This window comes from Ricinus communis, chromosome 3 (genome assembly GCF_019578655.1).
Source record: "Ricinus communis isolate WT05 ecotype wild-type chromosome 3, ASM1957865v1, whole genome shotgun sequence".
In the NCBI taxonomy this organism is placed as follows: Eukaryota; Viridiplantae; Streptophyta; class Magnoliopsida; order Malpighiales; family Euphorbiaceae; genus Ricinus; species Ricinus communis.
Genome location: NC_063258.1, coordinates 25,223,070 through 25,239,024, shown reverse-complemented (window position 1 = coordinate 25,239,024; position 15,955 = coordinate 25,223,070). Strand labels below are relative to the sequence as shown.

Sequence of the window (15,955 nt, the reverse complement as noted above, 5' to 3'; positions counted from 1 at the left end):
TATATTATTAGAGAAAATATGATTATTATGTTTTTTTAGATTATATTTCAAAAAGGAATTGCAGGCTTATATATATATATATATAGATTAGTGTTGTCTATTGCAGGCTTATATTCTTTTATTAAGAGAGAATTGCAGGCCTATGTTTAAGGAAATAAATAATAGGGTAATGATTTGATAGGCGCCAAGCTTAACTCAGCAGCCTTAAAAACTACTGCTATAGAAAAGAAAGATGGTTTCTTTACGCAGGATAATAAAATTAATAGTGCCAACAAAAAGGGTACAGTTGCCAGTGGCCAAGCAGTCTACTCGACTGCTTTGACCATCTATTTAATTGCCACGTACCAGGGCGTAGATAGCATCCCTATAACCTCAACGCAGCAGATTGAAGAGAAACACCGAAAATAAGAGACCGTGTGATTTAGGTCGGTTCGCATGCTAACGTGCGTACCAAGTCATTTCCCTAAGAATATATACGATAAAGCAAGCTAGATCCGGGCATTCGGCCACGAGGTTCTTGCGCCGTTGGTACTCCTGCTCGCACATAAATCACGCTATATATAACATATATTTTAGTTGCATAATTCACTCCTGATTGTCATAAAAGGGATAATTACGTAAAAATATATAAAAGTATTATGTAATTTTATATTTGACAATTTTATGTGTGTAATTTTTTTCAGATAAAAAAATATACATGATTACAAATTGTAACAAAAATATATATCTCACGGTTAGAAAGTTTCAATTGATAAAAATTTAGCAATTTTTATTTCGATCATCCATCATTATTATATTTTTTGTGTTTGATAATATGAGTTTAGAGCTTAACAACTCAAAATGTCATTGTTTGACCATTAAATTGATATTATCATATCAATAACTTTTTAAATTGCGATTTAACTGTCAAATATTAAAATTAGGAGTTGCTAAGCTCCAAATTCATGTTATCAAACACAAACTATATGATAATGATAGCCGATCAGCGTAAACGTGGCTAGATCCTTGCAAATCGAGACTTTTTAACGGTAAAATATATTTTCTTTATCATAATTTGTAAACACATGTCTCTTTTTGTTTAAAAAAAAAAACTACATACTCAAAATTGTCAAAATGAAACCACACAATACTTTTACGTATTTTATCCCTTAAAACAATAATGAATTATATCCATTGGTCAAGCCGCAGCAAATATCACAACATAAGCTATGACAATGTAAAATCAATTGTTAAAATTTATAATAAAATAACCTTACAAATTGTAACCGAAAAATACCAAATAGTGGATATTTCATAAAAAAGAAAATTTTAGACCTTTAGCTGAATTGTTGAGGTTCCATCGAGAGAATGAATTAGGATTAGCTAAGGCATTAGTAAATTGCTTTAAATCAAAGTATTCTCTCTCTACTTTATTCTCTTTCTTCCTCTTCATTGTCTCTATAAATTAGGGTTCTGTTTTGGACGACTAGTGGTGGTTCTTCTACCACCAATCTCTCTAATGCCCATTTTGGCCTTTGGTCTAGTTTCTTTATTTAATCTTTCCTCCTCAGTTTAGATTTTATTTGTTGTTATCAGTGCTCTTTGTTGGACTTTTTGCCGTGATTTTGTGTTGGTTTTCTACAGGGTGCTCTGCCTAATAATGCAATGTTATTTGTTGCTCGTGTCCGTTATCATCCTCTAGGAGTCTGTTTGTGGATGGATGAGGGCAAGGGAGAGGGTGAGCTATTGGTGATGCTCCTATAGGTTAGGGGTATTAATCGTTTCTTGCAAGATCGACCACTATTGTCGCCTCTTTCCATCATTCACAACCGCTCTTATATGGTTCGGCCTTCGATTGTGTGTTGGGTCTTCTCCACTAGTTTTGTTGTCATATGGTGGTTGTACTTTATCATTTTCATCTTGGTTTTTCTTTTATTGTGGCTTGAGGATTAATAGTACTCTATTTTGATACTAGGAAAAGATCAAGCTCTTTATCTCTAATGCAGATGCAAATGGGGAAGAAGGACTATAATAGTGATGAGTATATCTGTCAATGACCAAATTGTTATTCTCTTGTTATTGTAGACCTTAGTTTCAATTGCTTAGTGGTTGTAAGCCCGGTTTGAGTTTTCTAGGCCTTTGACCTAAGTTTATAAACCTATCGTTTAATTTTTCTTTAGTTGGATCGTGGGCCTTTATATTCTTATTTAGTGGAAATTATTTTCTTGTATTGACACAGGAATAATTACAAAAACAGTATGTAAATTTGTTAAGATTTAACAATTAAGTATTTAAACTTTTAAGAGTTATAATTTGATATATGAACCTATTAAACATTTATGACTGAGTGTATATAGCAGGTCAATAATATGTTGTGTATTATCAACATCAGCTTCTTTTAAAGATAATTATCAATTAGTGTACAAACTTGTTAAAATTCAAAATTAAGTATTTAAAATTTTAAACATTATAATTTAGTATGTAAAATTTAAAAATATTAATATTTGAGTGTGTAGAACCAATCATTATAAAAAAAAGATCTGATATAGATAAATCAAATTTTATATTTTCATAATAAAAAATAATATTTACATTTAGAAGGAAAAATCTTTCATTTAAACAATAAAAACTACAAAGATAGATAAGAATATACAAATAAGTATTAAACATGTTATGGTATTAGTAATCAACATTGTAGTCGTGATTATCATCCTCGATAATAATCAAATTTTTTTTATAAATATTTGTGGTAATGGGTCGAAAATATGGTAAGAACTATATAGTGGTGGTGGTATTGTGTATTACTCTAGTAGAAGTATATACTTTTTAAAGATTTTTTTATCATTTTATTCTTTTTAATCTACTAAGCTGAGAATATTTTTTAAGGTTAAATTTCCATAATTGCTATTGGCATACTATATACACCTCAATTGTAAATATTTAATAAGTTCACATACCAATTGTAACTTTTAAAAGTTTAAATATTTAATGGTTAAATTTTAATAAGTTTACATACCATTTTTATAAGTATCCTAACTTTTTTTATATAGATAACTAGTTACATATACTTAAATGCTAATAATTTACAATTTTACATGCTAAATTGTGTAACTTTTAAAAGTTTAAATACTTGATTGTCAATTTTTAACAAATTTACACACTATTTTTATAATAATTATTGTACCTTTTTTGTAAGCTTAATAATCCAATAATACCATTTAGTTATTAAAAAAATTAGCATTAGCTAAGCAACTAATGTCTGAAGCAACACTGAATCTATATGTATTGCTTGTTTTCAAATTTCACTTACATTGTATTTGGTTGAAATCCATAAAATTTATGGAATTCAATTGCAAATTCAAAGTTTATGTACTTTTAATAAAGTAAAAATTAATTTAGAATTCTACATATTCAAATTTGTGTATAATTGATTATAGCTAAATTAAATTCTAACAAAATAAGTAAAGTTTTCAAATAAATTCCATATTAGTTGGTCAATATATTTCATAATCTCAAAATGTCTCTGTCGACTTTATCATTTCCATTTTACTTTCTCTTTTATGTATTTTTCTCAAATGAAATAAATTCTTTAATGAATTTCAACCAAACATAGCATTAGCCTTTTACAATACCTTCATTCCCTAAGAACTTTACGCCATTACACTATTAGTGACAAGAAGAAACTACAAACATAAGGCTTGATTTAAGAATTAGACTGATGTAAACATTAGAATAAAATAATTCTCAATACCTAGAGAGAAAAAAAAAAGAACTTGAGTAAAAAATATAAGTAAAAATTAGCATAAAATTAAGAATAAAAAAATGGGTGATTTTCTATCAAAAATGATCGAGACTATCATCTTTGACTAGTTTAAACTTATGGTGCTATTGCGATGGGTAAATTGCATATATTATTCCTCAACTTTGGGTATAATATTAATTTATTACTACACTCCTTATGTCTAAACCTGCTAGTCTTATGAATGAAAAGCTCACATGCATAACACCTTAAATATTTAAAATAATAATAATAATTCCAGCTTATTAAACTAGACATATCAGCTCATTAATCTTTATCTAGACGTAACACTCTTTCTCTCTCCTCTCTCCTCTCTCCTCTTCCTTCTCTCTCCTTTCTTACAATCCAGAACCTTACTTCGACTTCCCAAGCTATGCCCTATCAATTGAGCAATAATCTTAAAAGAAATATTTGAAACATCAACCCTCAGTAATCTTACTGTAAATCCAGAGAAAGAATCGCATCTAGTTAATGCAAACACAATTTTTTCTATTCTAGCTACTGATTATCTGGTCAAAAAACTTGTTGATTATGTTTCTGATGATGGAGATGCACTTCTAACATCTGAGGCCATTGCAGAAGCATTAAGAACAAAGTGCATCTCGATTTTGTCAAGGATCGTAGGAGGGTAAAGCGTGAACATGATGAATTCAAGTTCAAATTAATGCTTGCCTAATTCTATTTTTCACCAATCTGATGCCTTTCACGCTCATGAGGAAATTAAGGCCATGAAACTTCAAAGTCAGAACAGATACAATGAATCTATAGAGAGTGTAAAACTAGATTTCACGATAAGTGAACTAATTGTTGTTTTTATGATGGGTGAACTAAGACCACTGTTTCTCTCTCCACCATCAATTTCCTTCATCATCAGTTTCCTCCATCGCTCTTTATCATACAGTCGATAATATCAGCTTCCTCCATCATCAGTTGCATCCAAAAGATGATTATATATCTTAACATTCGACTGACATCCAAACTCATTAAATTCTTACTTCAACTAATTCGTTCTGATTTTATTTGCTGTAAAAGACAATATCGATTAATTTTGCGTTTTGATTTCGAACGGCGAATAATGGGTAAATTGCCTTGATACCAAGACTTTTACCACTTACTTCCAATTAGTATTAAATCTTTAATTTATTTATTTTTGGTACCATATTTATTATTTTTATCTCATCTTAATCCGGACAAAATTTATTGATTTATCAATTCTTTGTCCAAATAAGCCTTCTTCGTATTGACACATGACATGCACTATTTAACATGAGTCAGCATGTGGAACCTTAGTATTAAAATTTTTATTTTATTTTATTTTTTTTTTTAAAAAAAAAAAAAAAAAAAAAAAGCCAAAAACTCTCACCACTTGTCTAGCCACCTCCCTCACCATTTGCATCGCCATGGCTCAACACACCAACGTCCTGTCATAAACCGTCTCTCAAAATTGTTTCTACTATTATCGTCACCACTAAAATACACCGACTATTTTATAGAGCTTCTTGAAGAAATATCTTTTTAGCATGCAAAAATCTTGTTTTCTTCTCCACCGAGGCTGCCCTTTCTTGGCACTAAAATCAATACTGAAGTTGCTCGAGTAACTACCTCCTTATCTCCCTTCATCATTTTTCCACTTTTTTTTTTCCTCTATCTAGTCTTTCTTGTTGGCCTTTTTCCTCTTTGTTTCTTTTCCTTTTTTTGGATATCTTTTCTATTTTTTATCATTTTAAATGAAATTATAATTTTGCATTATAACAGTCAAATTTGCTTCTTGATTTTGCCTTAACCCATTTACATGCAGAAATCATTACTTTCTCTAATTTATTTAAAAGTTTTGACAAAATCTTTTATTGTAGTTTCTTAAATCTTATTTTCTTAATATGTGTTATATGCTACCACTACCACCTGCAAAATCTCCTTTTCTTCAGACAGTCAATTCGATTTTATTCTATAAAATTTGATTCCATGTTGCTTTATTTTCAATTGTTGGATTATCGATAACCGGCCAGCCAAATAGGGCAAGATCGGTAATGGAGACTGTACATGTAATAGAATTAATGCATCTTTTTGTAATGTTTAGATTTCTTATAAAGGTGTTATTTTCTTGCGTGACTTTAAAATACTTTTATTGATTTTTTGAGCCTTTTGGGTACAAATTGAGAGATGAACAGTTTTATTTTAGAAATTACATTGTATTTAGATTACTGGTAGCTGTCATAACAAAAAAATAAATTGAAAAATTTATACAATTTAGATATAAATAGTAAAAATTTAATATCAACAGAGTAATTTACAATAAACGAGGCTCCACTTTCGAACGCAACCGATACTGATCCATATTCCAACGCTGTTTACAGTATTTGATTTTCCATTGACCCGACTCGAATTTACTCTTCACTAGCCTGGATTATAATATATTGAGTACTGATAAAATCCATACAAAAACTTAATACTGACCATCATAGAAAAAGAAAATCCAAAAATCTTGGATCATAGGTATTCGAGTAAGCAAGGGTTCCGATGGCATCTGAACAAAACCGACTGCAAGAATTACTCCAGCACAATGGTGACAAACTTTAGAAATCAGAAAGTATTATTGTGCAATTTACTCTATTGCGACACATGAAGGTATTCTAAGTTAAGGTAGTGTTCTAACCAATAACACATCCACATGTCATCATAATTGGTTAGTTGTTAGTTTGCAATTTGTATAATGAAGATCATAATATTTCTTTTAATGTTATGGCATCGGAACTGTGTACTTTTGACCACTCTTCAAACTTTCCTTTTTTATTTTCTCGGTAAACAAGCAAATATATCAATTTCTTAAGTTTCTTTCAAGATTGTAGTTCTCTGGTCTTGTGTTACTGAGATCAATCTTCCCCTAATATTTTATCATTTCTTCTCCAAGATTTGAGAAAGGCTCATCCCTCGCTGCTACTTGTTACATATGTACGAAAACGAAATGATACCAACTGCAACAAATGGAGTTGATCGATGAGGTTGGCAAAAAGACAACAGTTAAGCCATGGGCCAACGGAAAAAAGAAAAAAAAAAAAAAGCTTTTCAGACATATTTTGAAATTAATAAAAAGTATCGTTTTTATTGTAAATTTTCTAAAATATATATTTTTTATCTTTTTAAAATAAAATATAAATTTTTATTTTTTTTATATTTTTGCTAAAACAATCAAAATATAATAAAAATAACTAAAATCGTAATTTAAAAAAATAAAAAATTATATTAAAAATATTTTAACACAATAAAAAATAATAATTTAACATGATAAAAAAATCAACAATCATCAGTGTTTTTGTTATTTTTCCAAAAGAAGATGCCAAAAGATACAAGAAGCAACACGAGAGCCCAACCCATCAAACTTTGTGTATGGCGCTAGGACTAAGCTACTAACGGTCAATGTGCAAGAAATTCCCAACTTGAATCAAGAGCCACAAGCAAGAACCAAAGCTCCTCCGTGGCAACTTCCACTCCTTGCAAATTTTCTCATGGCTTCCTTCTTTTCACCTGTCACATAACCTCCACAAGATAGTTCACTTTATATATTCACTTCTTTCTTCTTGTAGAGAGGCTTGCTTCTCTTTCTTCTTGGAAGAAAATGGCAAAATTTACACTTATTAATAATAAAGCAGACAACTTTTGCTTTCTTTCTAACAACACAAACACACATGCTTCTTTCTTTAACAACTCTTGTCTCAAGTTCAAGAATTCGCATTTAATACCCTCCAAGAGAATCTTGAAATTCAGGGTTTTGTGTAGTGTCAAAGAGAAAGAGAATGTTAAAGAAAGTGAGAGAGTTAATGAAGTTGTATCTGGATTGCGAGTCGAGGGATTGAAGCAGACTGGGCTTCAATTGGGGAATGATAGTGGATTACAAGAAGTGGGTTTTGATTGGAATTGGCCTCCATGGAAGAATATTCCTCAAAGATATAAACTCATTGGCACTACTTCACTTGCTTTTGTTATTTGTAATATGGACAAGGTGAGTTCTCTTTTTTTTTATCCATCTCATAAAAGCGATTCAGTTAATGGATTGATGATGTTAATCTGCTATTCTGTTGGAGTAGAAGAGAAATAAAAAAATGATAAGAGAAGAGAAGAGAAGGTTTTGGCTTTAATTACAGTGATGTTAGTGGCGGAGGTATCACTTGCAAGAGGAAGTTGAGTTTGGCAATGTTTTTTTAGTTAGTTAATAGTTCCTTTTTTGAGTTTAGGATTAAGTTATTCTTTTTAATTCATTTACTAAACTGGAGCAGGTAAACTTGAGTGTTGCAATTATTCCAATGTCTCACCAGTTTGGCTGGAATGCATCAATGGCTGGGCTAGTGCAATCGTCCTTCTTTTGGGGATATGCGTTGAGTCAATTACCGGGCGGTTGGCTATCCAAGATATTTGGTGGGAGGTTAGTTCATGATGGCTTTTAATATTTATATAGCAATTTATATTTATACTGTATGCACTTCAAATTGGTTATGCTAAATTGCTTTATAATACTTAAATCTTAAATTATGCCATTTCACCACATTGATTAGGATGTCTGATATTGATTCTGTCACTGATGCATTGGCTCTTTCAAGCAGTTTTTTTTTTCATTCACTTTCTAGACTTCTGTTCTTACCCTTTATGTCAATTATAGCATTCTTCTACAAAGGCCAAATCTTTTCACCGGTTGAAATGGTCAAATATTATTTTTCATCATTTTATTGTTTCAACTAAGTATTTGAATATGATAAATAAAATGAAGAAAAAATTTTGAATCTTTGATCCATTATTAGCCTGGCCATCAAAGATGATCTGGAAACTAGATACTTTTCACTTTTGTTGTCTATGGAATGCCTATGGCTACATAAGGGCTAAGTCTGAGCTATAGATTAGATGGAGGATTTTAATGCAATATTCTCAACAAATATATTATGGGCTTCTTATTGAAATAAAACAAGTGAAGAATATAAAGATTATATAACGTGGTTGAAAAACAAGAAGCATGTCATTTCATTGAGTTTATCAACTATCTTTTGAAGCTCATGTTCAGAAAATTTAATTGCGCATATGTGCATCATCCCATATTACTGGTAAATAATGCTTCTGTCTTTTTCTTAGGTTTGGCTTGTCTTATTCATGGAAATAAAGTCACGGAGTAGACTATCCTTGAAACATTATGATAAATCATATTTACTTGATAAGATTCTTCTTTCAGGAGAGTCTAATCTAATCCCGAAAAAGCAAGCCACATTTTCTCAGAATACATATAACACAAGTATTTCATTTTTGTTCCGTGTTTCTTGACATATGTGATAAGTCATTTCCACCTCTTCTTTGCCATGATAATTTTCTTATGCAGGAAAGTTCTTAAGATTGGAGTATTAGTTTGGTCATTGGCAACAGCATTTGTTCCTTTACTTGCTGGATTTATGCCTGGACTCGTCTTATCAAGGGTCTTGGTATGTAATAGAATTCTTGGAACTCCTCCTCTTTACTATTCAAGTTGCTTTGTTGTCTGGATTTGCAACTTTCAGTGCATGTTTGTTAAACTGCAACAGCATGTAATAGAATGAACTTTCAGTACATTGTTCTACTAATTTTTTTATTTCATGACTTCCATTCCATCAAACATGCTCTTTTGGATCATAATGTCCATTGTCATGACTCATGATACTTTGATTAAATTAATCCTGGTCTCACATTCCTTGTATGTTGTTCTTTTTCTGTTTCCAATCTAGGTTGGCATAGGAGAAGGTGTTTCCCCGTCAGCTGCAACTGACCTTATTGCCAGGCATGTAATATATGTAATTTTTTATGCTGCTAGTATGACTTTCTGATATGGGCAATCTCTGGAAGAACATCTCATGTGCTGTTCATCTTTCTCCTTTTGATAAGGCTCACATCACATGCAGGTTAATACCTTTGGAAGAGCGCTCACGGGCTGTAGCATTTGTGTTTGGTGGACTGAGTGTAGGAAGTGTTGCAGGGTAAGTTTTTGTAGGTTATGGTTTTTATATAGGAACTTTCTTATTATGATGAGAATGCTTGTAGCTTGGTTAATCTGCATGTAAATTTTAGCTGTAGAACTTTCACCACAGTGAATATGTAATTCACTTATGAGTTTGTTTATGAAGAAGACAAACTAAGTATGGTCTCCTGTACTGCTTTTGTTAAATTGCTTTTAACATTAAGGAAAATTTTTCTATTTTGTTTGCTAACGTGTTATGAAAATTTTCCATTTTAAAGTTGCCTTAACTTCATTAATATTCCCAGAATAATTTACATGCCTTATTTGTGGGTTCTTCTTTGATTTCTGAAGTCACCATTGATTCTTTTGCAGCTTTCTGAGGAGTACTGCTGATAGATTCTTAAATAGGTTGAAACCAAGTACTTATTGAGAATTTATTAATCTGCTAAAAATTCTTGATATTACCAAAATTAACGAACAATGCAAGCAAATATCAACTAGTTTTTAGTCTGCCGCTTGTATCTTCTGGAAGTTCCGCCTATGCTTACTTCTTGTCAGTTGAATAAGAGATTGCAATTTATTTGATAGTCATTTCTAACATTGGAAAGAAATTCGTGCAGGCTTCTTTTGGCTCCTCCTCTCATTCAAATTTTTGGTTGGGAATCTGTTTTTTACATTTTTGGCTTTCTTGGAATAGCTTGGTAAGTAGCTCATGGAGTTCAAGAATGTTGTATTTATCTGTATCTGACACACAGCAAAAGCGTTCTATTAATGTGCAACTATGCAAATAGATGTTTAATCCAATATAAAAGGGCTATTGACCAAAATAATCAAACCTTTCGGTGGATTTTAGTTTTAGCCAATTAATTTTATTAATTGTACCTCAATCTTTTCAATTTAGCTATCAACTCAATTACTCAGATGGAAACATGTTAATTTTTATTTATGGGTTCCACCAATTTGTTAGAAAACTGATAATGGATTAAAAAAAAAAAACCTAGATTTTTCAGAAATTTAATTACACTGGTCCAATATAACATGTTCCTAGCTAGCAATGTGTTGATTGCTAAAACCGAAAGAATGTGAAAGGTTGAGGTATAAATTGCTAAAATTAAAAGAATTAGTTAAAACTGATAACACACTCAAAGGTTCAGATTATTTTGGTTAATTGGCTGATGATGAGAATTATTTTGGTCAGTTGGCTAATGTATAATAATCATGGTTTTTTCTCTAAATCATATTGTAAATTACTTTTGTTGGTTGGTTTTGTTTATTTATACATAGAATTTTATTTGTTGCCAAGAACTGACTGAGTTCAACTGCATTCTGTTGGCTCCATCAAATCTTTGAAGGTTTTTGACATTTCAGTTTCTTGAAGAGGAACAATCTTCTTTCGCCATTGGACCCACAGCAAGTGAGTGCTTAACCCCTATCTTTGAAGGCTTTCTCCGACTTTTACTTCTTCAATTTCTAGAATTCTCTAATTTCTGGAGAAATATCCTAGGAATGGCTCAAGCCACAGTGGTGTAGTATATGTGCTGAATTGCATGGTTGATTGGAAAAGTGTTTTCTTTTCCTTAACTTCCTCCCATATGTTTGTTTGAGGGTTGTTATTTCTTAATGCGTTTGACAGGTCCCCAGTCTACTTATTTGGAAAAATCATGGAATACTTCTCTTCCAGAATTGAGCAGCTCCTTGAAGGTATGATGTTTTTATTTTTCCTTCCTATTAGTGTTATTTTCTGATTGCAAAGAGGTATGGATATGTGGTATCTGCAATTTGCCTCTTAATGTGTTACCTTAAATGTGGAACTTCAACTGAAAATTATTTAGTCTAGTTTGAGGTATTAGTAGCATCTTCCTAACCTTGTAGTGACAGTTATGCATTATGACGATCCAGCTTATAAAAACCATACAAGGTTAAGTGTTGACCCCTAATGCAGGGAATTGTAGTCTATCATTGTTGTTTGTACCACCCTAGGAACAATTACTACAAGAATTATTAAGTGAAGAGATGGGAAAAATTGTCTCTATAAATGTAAAAGTTGTCCTTATAAGTTAAAGCGATAAAATTATAGCGTTAAGCATGTAGCTGCAATCTGTTTCTTAGATTCTTCAAGGACATTATGGTCAGTGCAGGGTCTTAAGGCTTTGCTATAAACAATGATGATCAGACATGTACAAAATTTGGTTTTAGCAAATTTGAAAGAAACGGTAAACTGTTGCATAAATCATGCATCTGCAATCTGTTTCTTATTTTTCAAGGACATTTATGGTTACTTCAGGTTCTTAAGGCTTTGCCACTCACCATTAAGTACTCTAATTTTCCTCAACACTGGAACTTGCTTTATTTTTCTTGTTTCATTCTTTTCCATCTGTATGACAAGTTTTCGTATTTAGTTATAGTATTTCATCATCTTTTTATGCTCTTGCTGTTCAGGAGGCTTTCTCGTGTTATCTTCTTGCATTCTTAGTATGATTCTATTGGTGCTTCTTAAATTTTATTTAATATTTATAGACAAGAATAGTATGATCTAGTTTTGCAGTCAAAGAAGAACGCTTGCTTCAATGATGAATTCTAAAATGTGCAAAAATTTTCATCTATAAGCATATCATGTAAAAAAAATCAGCTTTCCTGGATAGAATCACTTGGGCAAAAACAAGCTAATGAAACCTGACATCATAAAGCTTCTGCATCACTTTGTACATGGTTCTGCGTCACGCGCCTCTTCCAATTCTCTCAATCAATTCCTTGCCGCATTCCAGTGTGTTCTTTAATAATCGATCTTACCTACTTATAGCTCAGATCCAAGGATATACAAAATTGTAGTTGATGGTGGACTGTTTCTTAAGATTCCTAGTTAAGAGAAAAACAGAGGATCAGAAGGAAAAGACACCTTGAAGGAATAGTAGTTGCATCATATCTGAGTCATAGATATCTTCATCTGAGGCAGAAAGTTCACTTTTTTACAAACATAGTTGACCAGCCTGATACTTTGAGCCTTGCAGCTGACTGCAGAGCCTACATTTTAACCAGGTATAATAACTTTATAGTTTAATGGTCAGACAGATCTGTTAACATAAACACATTTAAGGGCTATTTCGACATGCTAAACTTCACTAGTATAGTGAAAAGTCCATTTAAATTCTGCATTTTTCCTGCCAACTATTGATTGTAACAACTTCCAAGAAACATGGGTATAAATGCTATTTGCTCATGGTCTTGAATGTCCTCAGATAACTCAAAATATCTTAGCTTTATTAGTTTTGAATTCTTGTAAACTAGTTGTTATTATTATCATAATTTTTTGTAATGTAGACTAGTTATTGACTAATTATTAATGTTGTTGATGTGCAATCAGGACAGTAAATTCTTTCTGTATTAACCTCATATTTCTTGCTGGCTTTATTATTGCAGGATGTTCCATGGAAAGCATTTTTCGAGACTAGAGCAGTGTGGGCGATGATATATGCTCATTTTTGCGGTAGCTGGGGTCACTATACTTGTTTATCTTGGCTTCCATCTTATTTTAGGTAACTTTGCAAGATTATTATAGGCTCTTAATTGGCTTTTTTCAAGTTGACATCATCACTTGCCTATATTATTAATCTCAAGGTGGTTCTCTCAAAATGATTAGGGTGTGAACTTATGTTTTTTTTTTTCTTCTATTTTTTGTTTTCATTTATTATGTTTGCTTGCCAAATCGCCCTTTATACAAAGTATTTAGTGTCTAGTCTATATACTTTAGTTTCCTTGTTATAATCTTGTTAATGCTGAGGACACTTATTCATCAATTTACATGCCATGCAGTGAGGAGCTTAACCTAAATTTGACAGAGGCTGCATGGGTAAGTCGTAAAGTTTCTATTTTTCTTAATTCTATATTACTATATTAATACAATGGACAGATTAGGATAGTTGTGCATGTAAGGACATTGCATTTGATGTACAAGCATCACATGGTTGAATATAGCATGTAGGGTCCTGAATACCCTGTAATTGATTAAATCTAAACTGTTCGTATGCATGTCTTTTAAAGTAAAAAATGTAAAACAGAAGGTTGTTCAAAATATTATAGGAAAATAATGAGTGCATTCTCTACAGGAATGAATAATTAGGTAACCAAAAATATAGACTTGAAACTGTTGGTACATTGTATCACAGAGAACGAGTACAGTTTTCACCATATTAAAAGGGCTTAATCTCCTTGGTTAATTCAATTAGTGTGACACAAGGATAGTGTTGAGAAGGCCGGGATAATCATTTTGTGACTCCATGTAGCATGACATAATATAAGTATTTGTCTATCCTAAATATGGGGCAAATTTGTTTAGCTAGCACATGTATGATTTGTGAACTGACAGGCTGCATTATTAAGCATTGAAGACAAAAAATGATGAAGTTTAAGGATGTTTTCTTACCTTCTATAACTTGTTTATTATCTTGGTTTCTGATGTCCATTGCATGTCTGAACATGGCATGGCCAGATTTAATTAATTGTTCTAATCTGTTGAAGCTTTTCCAGGATTTATGTTTTAAGTGAAATATTTGCAATCATTTCAGGTTTCCATCCTTCCTCCTTTGGCTTCAGTTTTTGTGACTAGCATTGCTGCACAGTTTGCTGACAACTTAATTGCCAATGGAGTTGAAACCACTACAGTATGGACAGGCGCTGAGACATTGGTTGCATATTAAATAAGTTATGTAGGTTTTGAAACTTGGCAAATAACATGACATTTTCTTTTGGGTTTGCTTGACTTTTCTTGTAGGTCCGGAAAATTTGCCAAACAGTTGCCTTTTTGTCTCCTGCTGTTTGCATGACTCTCTCCTCCGTAGATCTAGGACTCCCACCTTGGGAGATTGTGGGGATTTTGAGTGGCGGCTTGGCCCTCTCAAGCTTTGCCTTATCTGGTAATGAACCACAAAATTCTAGAATTTACTTTGATTTTGAAAATTTTAAAGGATTAATTATTCATACTTATATTGTGCAGGACTGTACTGTACACATCAAGATATATCTCCTGAATATGCAAGTATATTGTTGGTACGAAAGCTTCTAATTCCGAAATCTTCTAGCATATGCCAAAATCTTTCTAGTTTCAATTAGGAAAGGTTGATTGTCAGAAGCATGCAGTATTACAAACATGCACTTCTGCATTATTCTATCTTCCATCAATTCTCCAGGGCTGTGCAAAGATTCCTATGGGTTTTTGGTGGCTGATAGTTACAGAAAAGAATCCAGCTTCAGCTTTTCTAGTTTTAACTCTAGGTCAAAGCCAAATTCATTTCTAGTCCAGGATAAATTGACTCTGAAATCACCCATTACCAAGATATAGCTTTAGTGAAGACATAAAGAAAAATATATAATCAATTGAGAAGCTTTTCCTTGAATATATTTGGACTCAGGGTATTACAAACACTGCTGGGGCAATACCTGGAATTGTAGGAGTTGCCTTGACTGGTTATCTTCTTGATACAACACATTCATGGAGTGTAAGTTACCTCTATACTTATCTCTTAAATTCAAACTTCCTTGTCTTATTTGCAATCCATTAATCATTTTTATTGTAAAATGTAATTTTCTTTCCAATTTCTTTTATTATATAGTTATCGTTGTTTGCACCATCAATCTTCTTCTACTTGACTGGTACGGTCGTGTGGTTGGCATTAGCAAGCAGTAAGCCTCAAAACTTTTCGAAAAGAAGTTGATTTTGATCTTGAGTTTAGTTTGTTTTTCTGAGTGATCAATTCTGAGAAAGCGGCATTGACAATGTTACTCTTATATTCTAATCCGCCATGTTCGGTGGAGATCGACCAGAATGATCACTGACTAGGTTTGTTTTGTATATCAACAAACACACCAAGCAAACCCAAAGGAGAGAAAGAAAAGAAATCAGTCATGTGTAATTTGATATATAGCAATAGCATGTTGTATAGTTGACCAAAGTGGTAACAAATTGGCCATCAAAAATATGTAAATGAAAGCATTGTATATTCCAGCGAATTTTCGCCAAACAAACTTGAGTTTGCTTGAAGAGAGAAATAACAGTAACATGTTACCTCAAGATTTTGTTCTTATTCAAGCCTTACTTCCTTATTATACTCTATTGTGATTGTAAATGAGAGGAGGGATGGGCTTATTGTAGTTCAACAATGACATTAATGATTTTAATATGTTCATTGAAATCATTCTTTTCTTCACCACTATGAATT

General features: G+C 31.9%; 1 protein-coding gene across 1 annotated transcript; it reads left to right on the top strand.

The window, feature by feature from the left end:
* The first annotated feature begins 6,994 nt into the window (after window positions 1-6,994).
* Window positions 6,995-15,807, top strand: LOC8277626 (probable anion transporter 6, chloroplastic). The gene is made up of 15 exons (XM_002533624.4): window positions 6,995-7,775; window positions 8,050-8,195; window positions 9,135-9,234; window positions 9,514-9,566; window positions 9,688-9,762; window positions 10,364-10,444; window positions 11,096-11,157; window positions 11,377-11,444; window positions 13,161-13,276; window positions 13,554-13,590; window positions 14,306-14,401; window positions 14,512-14,653; window positions 14,734-14,786; window positions 15,149-15,235; window positions 15,350-15,807. Exons 1-15 carry the CDS (start codon window positions 7,392-7,394, stop codon window positions 15,449-15,451), a joined length of 1,602 nt encoding a protein of 533 aa, XP_002533670.1. The 5' UTR covers window positions 6,995-7,391; the 3' UTR covers window positions 15,452-15,807.
* The last annotated feature ends 148 nt before the right edge of the window (window positions 15,808-15,955 follow it).

What these genes read in the sequence shown, in the direction of transcription:
- LOC8277626 (XM_002533624.4), top strand. Translation starts at nt 7,392, where the DNA reads ATGGCAAAATTTACACTTATTAATAATAAAGCAGACAACTTTTGCTTT. An exon ending in TTATTTGTAATATGGACAAG is followed by an intron (nt 7,776 to 8,049) that starts GTGAGTTCTCTT and finishes AAACTGGAGCAG; the next exon opens with GTAAACTTGAGTGTTGCAAT. An exon ending in TCGTCTTATCAAGGGTCTTG is followed by an intron (nt 9,235 to 9,513) that starts GTATGTAATAGA and finishes TTTCCAATCTAG; the next exon opens with GTTGGCATAGGAGAAGGTGT.